The sequence below is a fragment of the Camelina sativa genome, chromosome 1 (assembly GCF_000633955.1).
Source record: "Camelina sativa cultivar DH55 chromosome 1, Cs, whole genome shotgun sequence".
NCBI classification, from domain to species: Eukaryota; Viridiplantae; Streptophyta; class Magnoliopsida; order Brassicales; family Brassicaceae; genus Camelina; species Camelina sativa.
The window spans coordinates 7,573,785-7,592,881 of NC_025685.1; the positions used below are offsets into that span (position 1 = coordinate 7,573,785).

The following is a 19,097-nucleotide window of genomic DNA, read 5'->3' on the forward strand; positions in this document are numbered from 1 at the left end:
CCTTTTTGACAACTGGATATGATTTTACCAAAACAATAGATCCGAGAACAACGTTTCTTCTAAGAGAAAAACAGTTCATTTTAACTGTTTTTATATGATTGAGATATATAGAGCAACAAGGACATTAGATAAGGGTCACATGATGGCTGCATTTGCCTAACCTATTAATTCATGGCCGGTCATTAGAGTTTTAGGGTTTGGGAGAGAAATGAGTTGTGTCCCGTTTATGAGTGATCATTCTTAATTAAGTCTTTTTGAGTTATGGTTGTGTGTTTTGAAAGGTTGGTTTGGCTATAACTGTGTCTTTGGTAACTCTATACAAATACATAGCGCGCAATAATATTCCTCTCTGTCAATTAGTTATATAGACAATAAAAACAACAAGTTTCATAAGACCAAACTTATGTTAATATTTGGATAGATTTCGTCAAAGTCATATTTCATGTAGTAATTATTCTAAAATTGCTAGTAGTTGAGCATATATACATATTCATCAAAAAAATATCAAAATCATTGTGTTGATTAAATTATACATGTAACTGAAAAAAAACATATATCATTTATCATGATGTTAATATGCTAAACATATTTTAAATATGTAATTTGTTACATTTGATCCAAAACAAAGAATTTAAGTTTGACAAAAAAAGAAAAGTATACAAAGTTACAAACAATCTGGTATTGACTATTGAGTAAAACTATTACTACAAATAGATTAGTTTTAGTAAAAATTTCGTCTTGAGCTAAATTAATTGGCATCTCTAATATTGTCAGCGGCCCCTTTAATTATGGTAGTGGGACGGTGGAGAGATTAATTATACGAAAAGTCTTTGGTCAAAATCAATTCCCAATATCAATGCCAATTTTTTGTTTAATCATTGCCATCTTCGACTTTTTAAGACAATTTCAATACAACAAAGAATTGTACTCCAATAATTAAAGAAAACTTTACAGATGAATAAATTCGGCATTTTTATTTTTACTAGTATAATATATATTTATTTATATAATGTTATGGTGGTGGTACGTTCTACCACGAAATGATTGTGTCTGCAAGTGGACGATTGAAAATAAAAGAACTCAAAAGAGGGTTTGCAACATATTTTACCTCCTTTATTCTTTACCGGTACCAAACATTGCATTAAAAAGTCTTGGAAGTTTTCGCAGACATAAAATGATTTCTTTTTAGAATTTTAAATTGGATGCAATGTTGAAAATACCCTCTCTATAGACTATATTCAAGTATCTTTTGCACGAAATCATTTAAGATACTAAATGCATCCTTTTAGAAATGAAGTATTTATAACTATTGAGTCGTTTTTCTTTGTTGTTGATAATTGTATTGAATCGATTTCCTTACTTAACGTACGTTTTGATCTTACGCACGGTATAGAAGTATAGAGCCCGAATGCTTTATCCTCTCCAACACTCTAATTTTACATATATATACACTATCCTACCCTAATTCTAATTCTAGTCACCTTTTCGCTTTTCACGTGAATTACGAAAAAAAAAAATTAGTTTTTACGAAATCGGTCTACAGTTCTTATAAGATGAGGGTATATAAGTGATATACTTATACGTATTATAGATGGTTAAGGACTCTGGAATGTCCAGTTTATAGAATAGATTAATTGTATAAATCCTGTTTGTCCCTGTTTAATAATCACATTCAACATAAGAATGTTGTAGCAAACATTTGATGGATTCAATGAGAAAATCGAGTTTCTTAACAAACTCTGTCTCGATTCGTGTTAACTGATATGGTATCAGAACACAAGGTTAGGCCCAACAAGCAATTTCCCACAAAGAAATGATTTCCACTTATGTGGCCCATATAAGTGGCATGTCTTGTTGTATTTTCGAAATGTTGGGCTTGGGCTGTTTTCCGTGGGACCGTTTCCCACCCACATCTTGAGGAGCCCTATTAGAATCCCACATCGGTTGGAATATGTTCCTTGGGGTAATATATAAGGATCATGTACCACTCCACTCATAGCCAATTGATTTTGGGTTGGATGCCGATGATTCCTAATAGTTTTTCCAAGAACTGGTAATGTGTTAACATACTAGTACTACACATCGACAAAAGGGCATATATATCCGCATATGTGTTTGTTTTGAGTTTAAAAGCATTTGTTCTAATTATAAACCATGATGATCAATGCACCACTAATATAGATATATACATACATACATACATTTGTAAATGCAAGTGATATACATGAAACGTGTATATAAATGGAAGGGACATGAAGTAGAAAGATGGGACAAGATGTTCAAACTTTATACTAAGAATGGGTAGCATCTTAACATGGCTCACTCAACAGCTCTTTCTTCTTATTATTATTTTTCTTTTTCTCTCCACTATTTTTGGCTTTACTGTTGTTTTTTTCCCTTACCCAATTTTCATGTGATTCCCACTTTGTTTCTACATAACGTTAGTAATTTGAAACTAATGATTTTCTTATAGAGATCTAAGATTAAGTTGACGATTGTGGTGCTTTTAACGTTTTTATAATTCTAATCATATCATGTTAGGATGATAGGATCCATGGTTACTTTAGTTTTTAAAATATGGTTTCCCATCTTCATCGTGTCTGAGTTGACGTAGACGAGGCGTGTCCATGCTTCTTATGTGCGTTAAACAAACCCAACCCTCAAAGCGGAATAACTTTTTTTTGGGCTATTTGTTTTATACGTTCTCTTTTTGATTAAATGTGCCCTCTCGGCCCGATTTATCATCAATAGTATCAGTGACCCAAATTTGGTACTGCCCATTAATAACCCGTAACAAACCGAGCTAAGTCCCGGTTTACCTTTTCTCCTACTCAATTTATTTGTTTTTGTTTTTCAGTATATACAATAACTCAAGTGATTAGTAATGTTATTGATCAAAACGTTTTTTCGTCTATCAATGCCTCAGTGGTGGTATAACCGTAGAAGAAGATAATTTCAGTAACCTTTTTATAGGCTCCTCAAGTCCAGGAGAAACTTTGACTAATTGATAGTTTGATACTGCCTATATGAAAACTTCTTATAGAATTATTCAAAAAAGCTACACAATTATTTCAGATTGTTGGCACCCCAATATAGCTCAAACCTTTATTTTGAAGAATGATATTTATACGAAATGTTTGATGAAAATTGAAAGTTAGGCCGCCCAACATCCAATCAAATTGGTGACAAAAAGAAAACATCCAATCATATAATTCACTCATACATATCAAGAGAAGTACGTATATGTTATATTAGAAATCATGTGTGAAATATAAGATAAGAAACACACATTTAATATAGAATTGGACCATAGATAATCAATAGTTTGTTCCTAATAACTCATGAGCTTGCATATCATTTAAAATCAGGTGGTTTGTTAGTGGTGGAGCTTCTCCTTCCTTCCCTTGATGAACTCATGGACATGTACATTTCATCAAACATTATGGATTCAAAATTACACACATCTAAAAACAATTGTAGAATTAGGATATTTAACGATTCTGATGTGTAAAACTTCAAACTTAATTAAAAAATAACGCATAAAAACATTTTGTTTAGGTTTAAACCATTTAAAATCTACAACGGATATAAGTACAGTTTGGCAGCTATATCCCTCATACTCAACATCTAGCTATTTCTCGTTTACTAAACAACCCAAAATCCACACAACCTAAAATGAAACCGAATCAAAACCTGACTAATAGATCTAAACTTGCATTCTGATTTAAATTGGAGGGAAGTCGTTGTGTAATTAAATGTGTTATTTTAACACCTAACTTTGGACCAATGTCTGCGGAGTTAGATTATAACGAAGATTGGGTAGTTGGACGCGGGTATCAATATTATTGCAGTTCCCCGAGCTTGGGGTCTGATAATAACTGCTGTCTTTTTATTCATGGTGTGTTATTGGTCCAAAATCTCACGTTCCATTCAAACTACTAGTATTACGTAGAAGAAAGACTCAATATTCACATCAGACGTCATATGGAACAACACTCAATATCCTCTAGATCGACAAATAATTAATACCACACATTCAATATATACATAATCGGTTCAACAAACCAAAAACATGCTTCAAAACCAAAATATATGAATCAGGTCAAACTGTATATATACGAATTATAAACCTCTTTTTTTTTTCCCCTGCAGGTCTATGTAAACTTTTTATGATTCATAACAGAATTTGGAAATGAATACCTGCCAATTAAGCTCACTTTGATAAGAGAGCAATGTGGGAGAAATAGAGGCATGTGACAGAAGGTAAAGAGAAGAATTTAGACTATAAATAGAATTAGAGTAGGATTATGAACATCATCCTGCGTGATCAGATTGTGAGAGTTTGATAGAGAGCCTGCGTGCTCTGTTCTTAGGTGATGAGATTGGAGAACTGTAACTCCAAGCTTATCAATTAGGGTTTGAGATTGTATTGTGAATTGAGAAGAGATAAGAGAGAAGGGTTCTTACCTTCAATCTTACCAAATGGTGCGCTTGTGAACACGGATCGAATCAAACGCTGAAGAAAGTTAGGTTTTCAAGCAAGATTTTGATTGCAATGTGTCTTGAGGGATTTCCCATCTTCGATGGTGTTGCTGGTGAATTGCAACCATGGATTTCATGGCTAGAGGATTTATTTGTTCAGGAGGATTTCACGGCAGATGAGAAGTTGAATCTTGCACAAAGTCTTCTCGAAGGTGAAGCTCTCTTGTGGTTTCAACGGCGAACACGAGTCTGGGGATTTTTCGACAGTTGGGGAATGATGGAGTTAGCCTTGGTGTTGCGGTTTGGTGACAGAGATGAAAGAATCAGACTCTTTCAGGAGCTTAGAGAAGAGAAACAAATTGAAATCTTGGAGCAGAAGAAAGAATCGAAGAAAGAAGTGGATTTGTGTTTGGGAAAGATCGCGTCGCAACCGTCGGACGTAACGCAATCGCAAGACGCGTTAAACTGGAATTGTAACATGAACACAAGCGTGACATTGATTAGCCCTCGGTTAATCGATTCTGATTCTGAGAAATTGCAAAACGATGATCTAAGGGAAGTGGAAGCCAGTTCTGTGTTAGTCAATCTAGACAATGTGGTCAAGAACGTGAACCAGGAGAAGAAAGCCATCCATAATAGAGAAAGTAATCAATTGGAATCGATTCCACAAGTATCTCATCAGCTTGTAGAGCTTTCACATCTTCAGGTAACAATCCCGACGTTGGAACCTAGCCTTAGGATTCGAAATGTATATCCAAGTGTTCTTGAGGATTGGCCATCTGCTAGTATGAGGTTCAATAGTTCACAGTGTCTTAAATGTGTCAATGGCAAGCAAAGTACATACACACCATGTGTTCGACAGATTGTGTGAGAGAATGAACAAATTAAATCAACATAAGAAGTTGAATTTGTCTCCTAAATCATGGATGTTTAAGTACAAAAGGAAGCTTGGACGGTTTGTTAGCTTTGGAGAAGCTACTGCAAGAAAGCATAGAAACAGAGTGCTTACCATATACCAAACGTTTCCAACTCCACTTATAAGGGAAATTCTTTATACGGAGGAAAATAAACCGGTATTGGAACAGTTGGGTGACACACTTTGTGAAGATGATAGGGTCGTGTTGCAATCTGATATTGAAGCTGTACAGTCTCTAAGGCAGAAGCACTTCTACGACATTTGGCCACTTCTGCTATCAAAGTCACCAAAATTGTACCTACATCGCATGAGATTCATGATCTTGACATGGAGAATATGCCGGATTATATGCTTGAAAGGGTTCTGGAGCGGATTAGCCCTGGGCAAAAAATCCGGATCCGAGAACCCGAACCGGAACCGACCCAAAAAACCCAAGAATTTCGGATTCGGATTCTTCCATTTTACCCTATTGGGTCCTCTATGTAAAGACCCGCGGGTATCGGTTCAGTTTCGGGTTTTACCCGATACCCGAACGGGTAAACCAAAAACCCGAAACTTTTAATTAAGAGGGAAAGAGTTTAGGGTTCACTTCATTCAATTGCATCGTCCTTTCATATTCTTCCTCGATACTCGACTCCCTCTTTCAATTTTTTCCAACCTTTTATATAAAACCAGATAAAATCGAAAACACAAAGCTGGAAACTATAAATAAGATCTGGTTCCTTCTGCTTCTCCTCCACCTTCTGTGTTGTCGAGAATCCAATCAGAGGTAAGGTTTACTACTTTACTTTGTAGTTTGTACTTCGATAGTTCGAGATTATAGTTGTGTATTAGTATATTTGCTAATTTTGCTTGTCTGAAAATCGAGCTTTAGGTTCTGGGTCTTGGGTTTTGATTATCTTGAGGCATTTTGTTTTTTAGGGTTAGTCGGATTAGGGTTTCAATATATTGAATCGATCTCATCTCCTTTTATAATTTGATGATTTTGATCCAATTCAATCTATTTGGATGTGTTTATTACTGGGTTCGTTTCATAATCGTCAATTTTGGTCATTTGGTGTTTGAAATTTTGGCTTCTTAGTTCTTACCCATTTTTTCAAATAGTTGATAAATGAGAAATAGCAGTGCTAATGTAGAAGAAAGAACAATTTTTTGAAATCGAAATTGTCTAGTGTAGAGCCCATTGTCTTAGTTATGAAATTGCCAAGGTATTGTTGTGATTTGTTAATTGATTCTTGTATAGTGTTTGCTAATTTTATAGATTATGAGTTTTTTTTTCTAAACTGAAATTTGTCTAGATATTAACTCGTAAGGATGATTTCATTATAAAGATGATTTTGTGATGTGTTTTCTAGAATCTAGATTATGAATTTCTGTCTTTTGAGTTCTAAGTTCTAACAAAGAGTTGCTTTTGAATGTTTGATGTAGATGGCGTCTTGTGGTAATCCAACAAGGAGAGACAATGATCCGATGGAGGTTGAAAGTGAAACTGACGATGATGAATTAGAGGGGACAGACAATGATGAGGTTGAGACACCTATATCTGGTAAGACGGGTAAGAAAAAAGGGAAAGAATCTGAAGGAGTTAAGGCAAGAAATAAGGAAAGGTCGTATGTTTGGCAACATTTCACCAGAGTTGAAAACAAGTAAAACAAGTGTAGTTGCAATTATTGTGGAAGAGAGTTGGGTTGTGCAACCAAGTCTGGAACCTCTACTCTGAGGAAACATGTTGAAAAGACATGCAAGGCATATAAGGTATGGCTAAGTGCTAACAAAGATAATGTTAAGTCTGTTATAACTTCTGCTGGTGCTGGTGGTAATATAAGAGTGAGTAAGGTCAGTGAGGCATTGTTTAGAGAAGCTACTAATGAAATGTTGATTCTAGCTGAGTTACCACTAGCTTTCGTTGAGTCCTTAGCTTGGAGGCATTTTTGTTCTAAAGTTCAGCTGTATAAACCGCATTCTAGAAGAACGGCTACAAGAGATATTGTCGAGATTTATGTGAAGAAGAAAGCTCTGATGAAAAAGATTATTGAGCACAACAAACGTAGACTGTCTTTGACTACAAATATATGGGTTGCTCCCACTACTGGAGCTAGTTATATGGTAATAACAGCTCATTTTGTTGATGATATGTGGAGATTAAGGAAGATGATCATAGGATTTAAGAATGTTTCTGATCATAAGGGTGAAACAATTAGTAACTTTCTTATAGAATGTTTGGAAGAGTGGGGCATTCAAAGAACATTTTGCATCACTGTTGATAACGCTACAACTAACTCTTGAGCTATGACTAAGTTCAAGACAACAATGATGGATAAGTATGGAAGTGATGCATTGATTCTGAAAGGTGAATATTTGCATTTGAGATGTGCTGCTCACATACTGAATCTGGTTGTAAAGGAAGGATTGCGTGAGATTAATAGCAGCGTGGAGGCTATTCGCAATGGAATACACTATGCGAGTTCTTCATCAAATAGACTCAAGGCCTTTGATTTTCGTGTGGAGTGAGGGAAACTTATAAGAGGAAGCCTACCTTTAGATGTGAAGACCAGATGAAATTCTACCTATCTCATGATAGAACAAGCTTTAAAATTCAGAGTTGCATTTGAGAGGATGGAGGCTGAAGATAAACCATACAATGACCACTTTCAGGAGAAAGTTGATGGACATAAAAGAGTTGAGCCAACATTGAAATCGGATTTGGATTCAGTTGAGAGGTTTGCTCAAATTCTTGGCATCTTTTATAAGTCTACATTGGTTCTTTCGGCTTCTACGACTGTTGCTGCTCATAAACTCTACAATGAGATAGTATATGTTATGAGAAACATTACCATTTTAGGCACAACAGGAGATGATGATGACATGCATAAGAAAGCAACAACCATGTTAAAAAAGTTGGAGAAGTATTGGAATCCATTTGGTGATAAGGTTGAGATGAACAGACTTGTGATGGTAGCAAGTGTGTTTGACCCAAGGAAGAAAATGAAGTTTATTGAGCTATGTTTTGATAGGCTTTATGGTAAAAGCAGTGTGGACTCTACACATCTGTCTGATTCAGAGAAGAATATCTTGAAAGATTTGTATGATGAGTATACCAGAGCTAGCTTGTTGAACAAAAGTAGTGATGAGTCATCTTCTCAATCTCAGTCATGGTCTGCGGCTCAAGATCAGTTTGATAGTGATATGAATGAAGGACAAGCTCCTGTTGGATATGAGGATATGGCTGAGATCTTTGATGATATGGTGAAAGAAACGGGGATTCATACTTCTTCTAATGAGTTGGATATGTATTTGAAAGAGGATGTGGAGACTTCAAATATTCTAAAAGGTTCAGAATATGATTTGTTATCATGGTGGAGGGTCAACGGTGGGAAGTATCCAGTTCTATCATTGATAGCTAAGGATATACTTGCAATGCAAGTGTCTTCAGTAGCATCAGAATCTGCTTTTAGTACAAGTGGTAGAGTTTTGGATCAAAGCACAAGTTGTTTAACACATTATATGATAGAAGTGTTGATGTGTACTGAACAATGGCTGAAATGTGAGATTCATATCAATGACAAAGGAGTCTCAACCATTCAACAACTTCTTTCTGAAATTGAGTTGCAAGATGATCTTATGAGAGGTACTTTCTTTCTTTTAGTTCAGTTTTAATCTCTTAATAATGTTTGCTTGATTTCTAACATTATGTCTTCGATTTTCTACAGAGTTTGAACCTGATTTCAAGGTTTAATATCAAAGACTGAAATATCAGTAGTGACTGATTGAGGGAGTGAGCTATTGAGGTATATCTCATAGAATTGTTCTCTTAGTCTCTTACCGTTTAATGTATAGTTTACCAATGGATTGATATTGTTCTGTACTTCTGTGTTTTTTATTGTATTAGGTCCAAAAGGAGAGCAAAACCAAGCCATCATTGTGTTTTGTTTTCCAGTTTCCTACTACTTATTTGTTTTAATGTCATGACTCATGAGTCATTAGACTTGGATTTGTTGTTTTGGCAAGAACTTGAACTCTTCTTTAGTTTCTAATTTCTACTATCTAGTACTGTTTCTCTCATTTGTATGATTTGGAATGTTGGATTTCATGGATGGATTCTATTATGATATTATTTGTTGTGTATTGTGTCAAATTTGCAGAAATAGGTGCTTCACTGCTTGTACTAGGCTATTGGTTTAGACTTAAGACGTTAAGTAGTCTCGGGTATAAGGGCAATTTTTTGGTTTTCGGGTAGAAAATTAGTGTATTCGGGTAGCAATAACCCGATCCGATATGGAACCAAAATTTTTGGTTTTTTACCGGGTATTAGAATTCTTATCCGAACCGACCCGAACCCGACAAGACCGACCCGAACCGGAACCAATTTTTTAGGTTTACCCTATTGGGTCCTAGACTCATATACCCGATAACCCGAACCCGATCAGGTTTTACCCGAACCCGAACCTGATACCCGAATGCCCAGGACTAGAGCGGATCATGAAAAGAGACATTCATGTTATGCATCTTACTCCATTTGCAGGATATAAATATGGAGAAACTAAGAGTGAGATGATGCAGGTTGTGTGTGTGTTTAACTTCCAGGTGAGGTGCATCTGCACTAAGTTTTGTATGCGCAAGTGTCACAAGAAACTATATTTTCAGTGTGGCATTGTTGGAAGAGCAAGGCTGAGGAGATCCAGTAAGTTTCAGGACTTTTATGGTTGGAATCGACAACTACAGTGTTGAAGCATGTATTACAGATATATCTCTGGTTGAAGAAGCCAAAACTGGTCAAAACTTGGCATTACAAGTACAAAACTAAGAGCAGTGAGAGAGACATGGAAGTGACTATGCAACAGACATTCCCACTCAAGTGTGGCCACATTAGAGAATGCTGCATGACACTAATCATGGGTTTATTGCAGAGACTGTATTACATGCTGTATGTGAGCAGATTTTACAAAAGACTTGAGAGAATAACGGGTTCAATACGTTCTGCAAGTGCCTGCACCAAAATGCTAAGACACAAGCTTGAGAACAAGCTTGTTTAAATGGGGGGGAGTATTGATAAGAGAGCAATGTAGGAGAAATAGAGGCACGTGACAGAAGCTAAAGAGAAGAATTTAGAGTATAAATAGAATTAGAGTAGGATTATGAACATCATCCTGCGTGATCAGATTGTGAGAGTTTGTTAGAGAGCCTGTGTGTTCTGTTCTTAGGTGATGAGATTGGAGAACTGTAACTCCAAGCTTATCAATTAGGGTTTGAAATTGTATTGTGAATTGAGAAAAGATAATTAGGGTTTGAGATTGTATTGTGAATTGAGAAAAGATAAAGAGAGAAGGGTTCTTACCTTCAATCTTACCACACTCTAAGACTATCCTCATCGGCACAATTATGTTGTTTCTTAGTTTGTTTCTTAGGGGTAGATAATATTAATTATTGAAACCTAAGCTAAGAAATGCAAGATTCGTTTCTTATTTTAGGATTGCAAGAAACGTCTCTTGCTGGACAAGTGTCACAAAATCAGTGGGTCGAGTTTTATTTGGGACGAAGGGGTTTAATTTTTTTTTTCATCTCTCTTTCACTTTCCTTTTTTCTCTTTTCTTTCTCTCTCTCTCTCTCTCTCTCTCGAGACTTTTCGCGATTTCAGCTTGAATCTCTTCTTCCTTCGATTCCGGAAACTGATTGCTTCTCTTCCAGTTGATTCCCACGGCTATTGGACTAGGATTTGGCCGCGATTTGGTTCCGGTGAAGCAGGGGGCATGTGATTCCGGTGGTGAGCGATCCGTCGAAACCCTAATATTTGGGGAAGATTCAAGCCATTCGATTTGTTCAGGTAATTGTTCTTGCATGTCTAGTAATTGTTATTTGTTTATTTGAAAATTGTCTCAATTTTAATTTAATTATGTCTTTTGTTTGTGAGACAATTTCGGTTGATCTGGGAAACTTAGATTAATTTTCGGTGAAGTGTTTGTAACACTTCTTAATCTCCTCATCTTATTATTCACTGATGAAGTTGTTGTTGGTGAATTTTGATTAATCTCTTTGTTAGATTCTCATAATAGGTTGAATTGGGTTTGTGTATCTGAAACCGATTGAATCAAAGTTTCTTCCTTTACGTTTTGGATGCCAAGGAGTTTTTCCCTTCTTACTACAACCCTAAGAAGAACAATCAGGTTGGGAAACCTAATCAATTTCTCTCTGCTGACGATTTTGCTACAGCCAAGAAGCAATCAGGTGAAGAATTTGAATCTGATGCCAAGAAGGATGATAATACCAGGAAGGTAAAAATAATTCTGTTTGTTGTTAAAGCTTTAAACTTTGGTTAAATGTGCTTGCTTTATATTCTGTTTTATTGATGTTTTTGTTATTACAGAGAAGAAACAATTATAGCCAAGGGAGGAGGAGGTTGACTGGGAGGATTTCTAAGGCTCAAAGATAGGATAGTATTAGAAGAACAGTGTATGTTTCTGACATTGACCAGAGTGTAAGTTTTTATTAGTACTCTCTGTTAAGGTTGTGTGGAACGGATTCTAGTTAAGTTGCATCAATGTATAACAAATCTGTTTTGTGATTTTAGGTGACTGAGGAGGGTCTTGCTGCCTTGTTTAGTAACTGTGGACAAGTAAGCTTTAAATTAATGTTTGTTATATATCTTTCAACTTAAAATATAGTATTTTTTAGGTTGTGTGACAAAAAGCTCTATAGGGATACTGATCAGAAGTTATACTAATCATTTTGGTTTCAGTTTTGAGTTTTGAATTTTACTTTGGATATCTACTGTGTTTTGGTTAATTCAGTCAGAAGATGAAAGGGAGATGTGCACAAGGACAATCTACTGCACAAATATCGACAAGAAGGTAAATGCTGAACTATCTACATAGAATGTATACATAATTTTATTACTGTCTCCTGTTTAAAGATTTTTTCCTACGAGTGCAGGTTTCTCAAGCTGATGTGAGAACCTTCTTTGAGTCTGCATGTGGTGAGGTCAGAACAGAACCTATACTACCTCATCTCTCTCTCTTATTTGTATAATTAACCTGAAATTTTCTTCTAAGGAGTGAATGTGATGATTAACTTGTTAGATTCTCATAATAGGTTGAATTGGGTTTGTGTATCTGAAACCGATTGAATCAACTCTTTTCTCTCCTATCACATTGTAAGTTGGTTGTTGGTTGTTGTGTCTTTAATGAATCTTTACACAGTTGGTATTAGTTAAGACTCATGTACTTGTAGTTATGCTTTAATGGATGTCATGTCTTTACATAGTTACTAAAACCATTTCTTGTTTCTTGTTTTGTGAGTTTCTTTTAGTTGAGCTCAAACCAATCACAATTAAGGCGACAAGGAAACAATATTTCAACCAAATCTCCGAAAGAGGTAAATATACACCTAACTTGTTTATATTTAAATTGATTGCTTTGTTTGTTTGGTAGTTTCTTTTTTCGGATAGTGAGTTATAGCATGTCATATCAGATTTGTGCTCCTATGTGTACTTCTTTGTGACTAGGTAGTAATTATTCTTAATTGGTGGTTGTTCTTTCATTAATGGAAGTGACTAGGTTGTGTATTCATTGTGTGTTTGGTGTCGAGAATTAATTGTAACTCCAATATGCTTCACTTTAAAAACTAAGCTTTTCTTGATCTTAAACCACAAACCCGAGTATCTTCCAACCATAAACCATTCTTCGTTTCTACACCTCTCAAGCATAAACCACTCTTCTTTTCTTCTTTGCTACTATGGAGTCAGACCATGAGCTAAACCAGTCCACAAATTTTGTGGGACTTATGAATAGTCAAACCATTTCTTTTGATTCCCTCTACCCAAATATACCTACTCTGTCGTCTCCACTTCCTCTCTTTAGTTCCCAAGTCAGTTCCGCAGCTTCCCCAAGTGAAGACACAACACCTTCCCCAAGTCAGTTCCGTAGGGAGAGAAGGAAATGGACACCTTCTGATGACCGGATTCTCATTAGCGGGTGGTTAAACACCAGCAAGGATGCTGTGAAAGGCAATGATCAGAAGGGCAAGACCTTCTGGAATAGGGTTGCTAAGTATTTTTCAGATAGTCCTCTTTCTGATGGCAATGAGAAGATAGGGCCAGTTCAGTGTAAACAGAGATGGTCTAAGATCCAAGATACGGTGGGGAAGTTTTGTGGAACATATGCTGCTGCGGTAAGGGCTAAAACTAGTGGTCAGAATGAAGATGATATACTGAGGACAGCATATGATATGTACTATAACATTTATCAGAAAAAATTCGTTCTTGAGCATTGTTGGTTAGAGTTACGCTACGACCAGAAATGGTGTGAGAGTGTTAATGGTAAAGCACCTGAAGTAACCAACAGGAAAAGACTCTTTGATGATCCTACACAAGCTTCAGCTTCTCAGACCGGCGGTAATATAGATGAGCCAACAAACACAAGGCCTATTGGCAGAGACGCAAGTAAGGCCAAACAGAGGAAGACTCATACAGAAGCGAAAGAAGAGAAGGCTTTGAAGGAGTACCAAGGCATGTGGGAAATCAAGAGGGAAGAATTGCTGCTGAAAGAGAGATTGTCAAAAATGCAAATTCTTGACAGTTTGCTGGCCAAAACTGGACCGNTGTTTTAATTAAATATGTTTCTATATTTTATTTCATGGTGTGTTTTATGTTTTTGTTTTTTAATGTTTTGTGTAATAATTTAAAATGTTGTATGTTATTTTATGTTTTTCTTAATAAAATATGTTTCTTTGATATATAAAATAATTTTGAATATTTTAAGATATTAATTATTATTTTACTATATTTATTATTAAGAAACCCTTAAATTTGGTTCTACCAATAATCAACAAAATTTTCCTTAACTCTTAGCAAAGTTTCTTCTCTTTTTTTTCTTATTAAATATGCCTTAAGAAACAACTAAGAAACTAAACCAATGAGGATAGTCTAAGAATATCAGGTGTATTCAACTAATTAATTATTAGCAACTTTAAAAATAACCGCTAATATAAGCATTTTCGTTGTAGTATATATGTTGAATCATAGTTATATAGTCATACTTGACTATTTTAAAATTTTTGTACGGTGTGAGGAAATTTAGAAGCAAATTCTTTGTTACTTAAATTGGAGAAGGTTGCTTTAATACGTTGCTTTCACAGAAAATATGTATATGCTTAGACAGACACACATATATTCTTATAAGTATACATGTCGAGTTTAGATGAATCATCTTTGGTTTTCAAAAATAAGGGTATATATATAAATATAACGTGAGCCCACTATATGGTCACATCAAATCCTCCTCTCTCTTTATACATATCTCCCGCATGTGTGTGCTTACACAGGCGTTAGCTCATCTCTCTCTATCTAGCACAATTTATCTCTCTAAACTTATCCATATCTCCTCCTGCCTCTCCAAAAATGGTGAAGGAGTCCCAGAAAATCGTGGCCGTAGATCAAGACATACCCGTGATAGACATGTCCTTGGAGAGGTCACGAGTGTCCATGCAGATAGTCAAAGCTTGCGAGACCATTGGCTTCTTCAAAGTTGTCAACCACGCCGTTGACCCGGACGTCACCTCCCGGATGGAGCAAGAGTCCATAAACTTCTTCGCTAAACCGGTTCTTGAGAAGAAATCGGTCTTCGGTTATGGATTGAAGGACATTGGGCTCAAGGGTGATATTGGAGAGGTCGAGTATTTGCTCCTTCACACTAATCCTCTCGTACTTTCTCAGTTATCCTTTGGTAACGATTCTACCAAGTTCGGGTACGTTAAATTATATTTGGCTAATGTATTAATTTACAGATCTGGTTAATATGTAAAAAACCAGTTAAGATTATATACAACATAAAACATGAGTTCAGTATATGTCAGTGTATGTTATAATCTAATGCATACATAAGTTAATGTCAAAATGCATTTTTCCTGTGTATTTAATGCGAGAACCTTTCCGTATATATACGAAAATTGCATGCATGCATGTATATGTATAGTTAAGTTAAGTATATGAGTCTGATAGTTATTTTACTTCTATGTTAAAAGTGTGTCTATGAACAAGTGAATTTTAAATTGTTATATAAAATGCTAAGGTGAACCTATCATAAAATTAAAATGTAATATTGACTAATTAACAAGTACTTTGAATTGTTTTCCAACCCACTTCATATATATATATATATATATATATGTATTGTGTTGGTGGATAAATTCACTTTGAGTCGTTGACAAATTGAAAACATTAAATTTGAGTCAGCAAATTAATTTTCAGAAGTACAGCTTCTCAGTCTGTCTACTCCACAGGGAACGGGTAACTTTTTTTTTTTTTACTTAGACAGTGCATGTTGTGTGTACAGTGTATAATGCAAATTTACATCAACAATTTAAAATATTACTATATTAAAAGAAAGATTTAGAGGTTCTTAAATTATCTAAAGCTCTTTTCTTTCTTAAACTGTTAAGCTTTCGAAATTTCACTAATCTAAGAAATATAGTATTTAATTTCACTCTAAAAGTACACATATGAATGTTGCGATGTTCTCGTATATTACATAATATCCGTTCCGTATAATGAGCAACTGGCGATGTATGACATGTCTGTTTGACAGCTCGGCAGTGACTTGTTACGTTGAAGCAGTTAAGCAGTTGGCGTGTGAGATCTTAGATCTCACGGCTGAAGGACTAGGGCTCCCACCTCATACCTTCAGCGAGCTAATCAGAGCCGTTGATAGCGACTCAGTTCTTAGGCTTAATCACTACCCATTGTCCGATCAATTCCTCAGTGGAGCCAAGCTCTCTGATATGTCCGTGTCATTACCGAGAGTTGGGTTCGGGGAGCACACAGACCCGCAGATCTTGACAGTTCTTAGATCCAACGAAGTAGGGGGGCTCCAGGTGGCGTTCCCTGACGGTAGGTGGGTCTCTGTCTCCCCTGACCCTTCAGCCTTTTGCGTAAACGTAGGCGACCTTTTGCAGGTCAGTCCCTAAAAGTCATTTACACATTGATTATGTATATGTAACATGTTGGTTACTTTATAAACTAATTATAATCTGTTCATCATCTATAGTTTTTTAATTTTCATTTTGTAGACCAAAATAAAAAGTTATATATGGTATGCAACAAGTTATTGTTTCGCCAAAAGTATGTAACTTGGTCACGTCCGAAAACACATTAGCTTTCCTCTATATATCCGGGTGTTACCAATGAACCGTATATCTTTTTTATGTACAATTTTTTCTCTGTTTGAATCCAACCTATACATGTTCAAGAATCAAGAACAATCATAATTGTCAACATGTAAGATTCTATAAGATTTTACTAAGCTTGCTGTGAATGCATGTCTAGGTAATGACTAACGGGAGATTCATAAGCGTACGACACAGAGCGGTGACTACCGAACATGCAAGCAGGCTATCAATGGCGTACTTTGCCGGTCCGTCCGTCCATACAAAGATAGGCCCTCTTCCGGCAATCATCACGGCGGCAGATCAGCCACGGCTTTACCGGACGTTCACATGGGACGACTACAAGAAGTTTGCTTACTCGTTACGCCTTGGAGATAACCGTCTTGACATTTTCCGCTCATGTGTCGATGAGCATCATGATGAATTGAGTCTAAAAAGACTATAAATAGAGAAACCATAACATAATCAATGATGTCATAGAATCAACCAACCAACCAAAAGACACATTTTTTTCTTCTTCTATATATGCAAAACCTTTTTGTTTTCCCGTCTAACACGACACGACCCAATTATTATTCTTCTTCTTCTTGTAAACGACTCGAAAACGTCGTCGTTTCAAGACCCACCACTCACGAAGTTTCCGTCCTTCGTTTTAGAGTCGGCTTGGCGAAAATTACTATCTCTCTCTCTCTCTTAATTGGTTTGGTTCCTTTCTTTCTTGCTGCTCCTGTGAAATTTTGTTGCTTATCTCCTTGTACGCGTGAATCATCCAAATTCGTGATCTTGTTTTCGCCTTGGAAGAATCAATCTCTCTTGCTCTGTTATCTGAAGTTTTAGGGTTAACCCCCGATCATATCCCTAGGTTCTTTTGGGCTCTCAATCGAAGCGTTTAGTAAGAAATAAGAGTAATCTTAGGGTTTCCGTGGGGGGTGAAATTGTGTATTCGTAATCTAGGTTTTTAGCTCAAGAACATGTTCTTCCCCGGCGATCCGTCGACTCGGAAGCGAGTTGATTTAGGTGGCCGGAGCACCAAGGAGAGAGATACTCGGAAGCTTCTTGAGCAGACTCGAATGGAGCGTAATCGTCGGTTGTTACAGAAGCAGCAGAACTCTGCTGCTCTCAAAATTCAGGTAAGGTTTCATGATCCTATTGAAAAGCCTTTTCTTTTGGGACAATGTAGTTGCAGAACAAACATACTGAGTTATTTTGCAAGAAAGGTTTCATTTTGGGTAGAATCTTTGAGCTTTATAGTGTTTACTTTTGATAGCTTTGTAAGGTTTGATTGGATATTGAACCGACATTTTCCATTCTTGGTTCCTGCTTTTGAATCCCCATTGTCCTCGTTAGGTTTTGGCCTCCTGTTACAGTGTCCTGCTGTACAGGTCTCGTGGGTTTTGTTGAGGGTTGTAGGATTTAGGATTTTAACCATTGCGATTACAAGATTTTAGCTGGAGCAGCAAATGCAGCACTTCAAAATGTTTTTTTTCCCCTCTTATGTGGACACGCACAATTGTTTTGGCTAAAGGAATATGTCTTTTCAACCGTTTATGCTCCTTCTGATGGGCACGGTGCTGACTAAGTTTTGGCTACAGAAATTCTTTCGAGGTAGAAGATCTATGGCCATCGAGCGCGCGAAGGTGCGCCATGATTTCTGTGAAACATATGGGAATAAATGCCAGAATGTCGATAGGTATTCTTCTTTGGTCTATTATTATGTTTGCTACAGTTTTTTTGGTCTCAATATGGTTACATGGTTATTATTATGTCTATTGTAACCCTTTCTGACATTTTTTTTTTTCTGCATACAGACATTGCTTTGAGCCAAGTTCAAGTTTCCTCCGTCAGCTTCTGTTTTTTATCAAGGCACAAAACTCGGGAGATTTTGTGATACTTGTGGAGACTTGTCGTCTTATGAACAATTTCGTTCACAGCAGTGGTATTTCCAACATCTATGCATGCATCTTTTGTTGACACTTTTTTTCAATTCATTCAAGAGTTTGATCATAGTGCTTTTCCTTCTTAGGTAACCCTTATGTAAGGGGAAGCCTGTTCTTTGTTTTCATTTTGCTTAATCAGTTTTTTATGTCTGCGTACTCTTGTTTAATATGTTAATCTTACGAGCATTAAAATTATAACATTGTGTGAGGAGGAATGTCCCTTTCACCACAAATTAAACTCTCCCGTTTGCTGTTTACATCCTCACACATACACAATATTATTCTTATTTCGCGTTTGGCAGATAATCGTTTCTATAGTTTCTTCCCAAAAACGACTGAGATCTTGCGTAATGATATTACAAATTCTCATCATATGACAGGTGACATTGTCGGCCTTTTTTCTGGATTGGACTATTCCGCTGAGCATAATTTGGTGGACTTTAGAGTAAAGAAACTTGCATTGACCTGCATCGAGGCTATACACCAGAATAGGTAATATATATATACATATCTTTGTCATCTCTCATTTTGTAGAGTGTATAGCTCTTCTTGTATCAATCGCTGACCAATCGTCGCTATCTTGGCCTTTTCAGTTCTGTTATTGAATT

The 19,097-nt window shown here is 36.2% G+C and overlaps 3 protein-coding genes and 1 long non-coding RNA gene across 8 annotated transcripts in view; all 4 read left to right on the forward strand.

The window, feature by feature from the left end:
- LOC104705184 (zinc finger BED domain-containing protein RICESLEEPER 2-like) lies at positions 7,688–8,834 on the forward strand. Its single transcript, XM_019245687.1, has 3 exons — positions 7,688–7,905; positions 7,999–8,761; positions 8,823–8,834. Exons 1-3 carry the CDS (start codon positions 7,688–7,690, stop codon positions 8,832–8,834), a joined length of 993 nt encoding a protein of 330 aa, XP_019101232.1.
- On the forward strand, positions 10,764–13,990 carry LOC104705195. Of its 5 annotated transcripts, none has more exons than XR_002038621.1 (8): positions 10,764–11,219; positions 11,436–11,667; positions 11,760–11,870; positions 11,964–12,008; positions 12,184–12,243; positions 12,326–12,373; positions 12,485–12,545; positions 12,701–13,983. It is a non-coding gene; the product is annotated as an uncharacterized LOC104705195 (long non-coding RNA). The 5 variants fall into 5 exon arrangements; XR_002038620.1 differs by having other exon boundaries at positions 10,765–11,219; positions 11,449–11,667; XR_002038622.1 differs by having other exon boundaries at positions 10,769–11,219; positions 11,606–11,667.
- LOC104705216 (gibberellin 2-beta-dioxygenase 4-like) lies at positions 14,711–16,997 on the forward strand. The gene is made up of 3 exons (XM_010421187.2): positions 14,711–15,136; positions 15,976–16,342; positions 16,713–16,997. Exons 1-3 carry the CDS (start codon positions 14,790–14,792, stop codon positions 16,995–16,997), a joined length of 999 nt encoding a protein of 332 aa, XP_010419489.1. The 5' UTR covers positions 14,711–14,789.
- The window catches only part of LOC104782009 (E3 ubiquitin-protein ligase UPL6), a 9,109-nt gene continuing 7,182 nt past the window's right edge, over positions 17,171–19,097 (forward strand). The window contains exons 1-4 of the mRNA XM_010506820.2: positions 17,171–17,682; positions 18,145–18,242; positions 18,361–18,488; positions 18,870–18,981. Of these exons, the coding sequence (XP_010505122.1) occupies positions 17,524–17,682; positions 18,145–18,242; positions 18,361–18,488; positions 18,870–18,981 (497 nt within the window). The 5' untranslated portion in view covers positions 17,171–17,523. The remainder of the gene's footprint in view (positions 17,683–18,144; positions 18,243–18,360; positions 18,489–18,869; positions 18,982–19,097) is intronic.

Coding starts and splice junctions, on each gene's coding strand:
- LOC104705184 (XM_019245687.1), top strand. CDS start 7,688: ATGACTAAGTTCAAGACAACAATGATGGATAAGTATGGAAGTGATGCA. Junction 7,906..7,998: donor GCCTTTGATTTTCGTGTGGA/GTGAGGGAAACT, acceptor TTTAAAATTCAG/AGTTGCATTTGAGAGGATGG.
- LOC104705216 (XM_010421187.2), top strand. CDS start 14,790: ATGGTGAAGGAGTCCCAGAAAATCGTGGCCGTAGATCAAGACATACCC. Junction 15,137..15,975: donor AACGATTCTACCAAGTTCGG/GTACGTTAAATT, acceptor TCTGTTTGACAG/CTCGGCAGTGACTTGTTACG. Junction 16,343..16,712: donor ACGTAGGCGACCTTTTGCAG/GTCAGTCCCTAA, acceptor ATGCATGTCTAG/GTAATGACTAACGGGAGATT.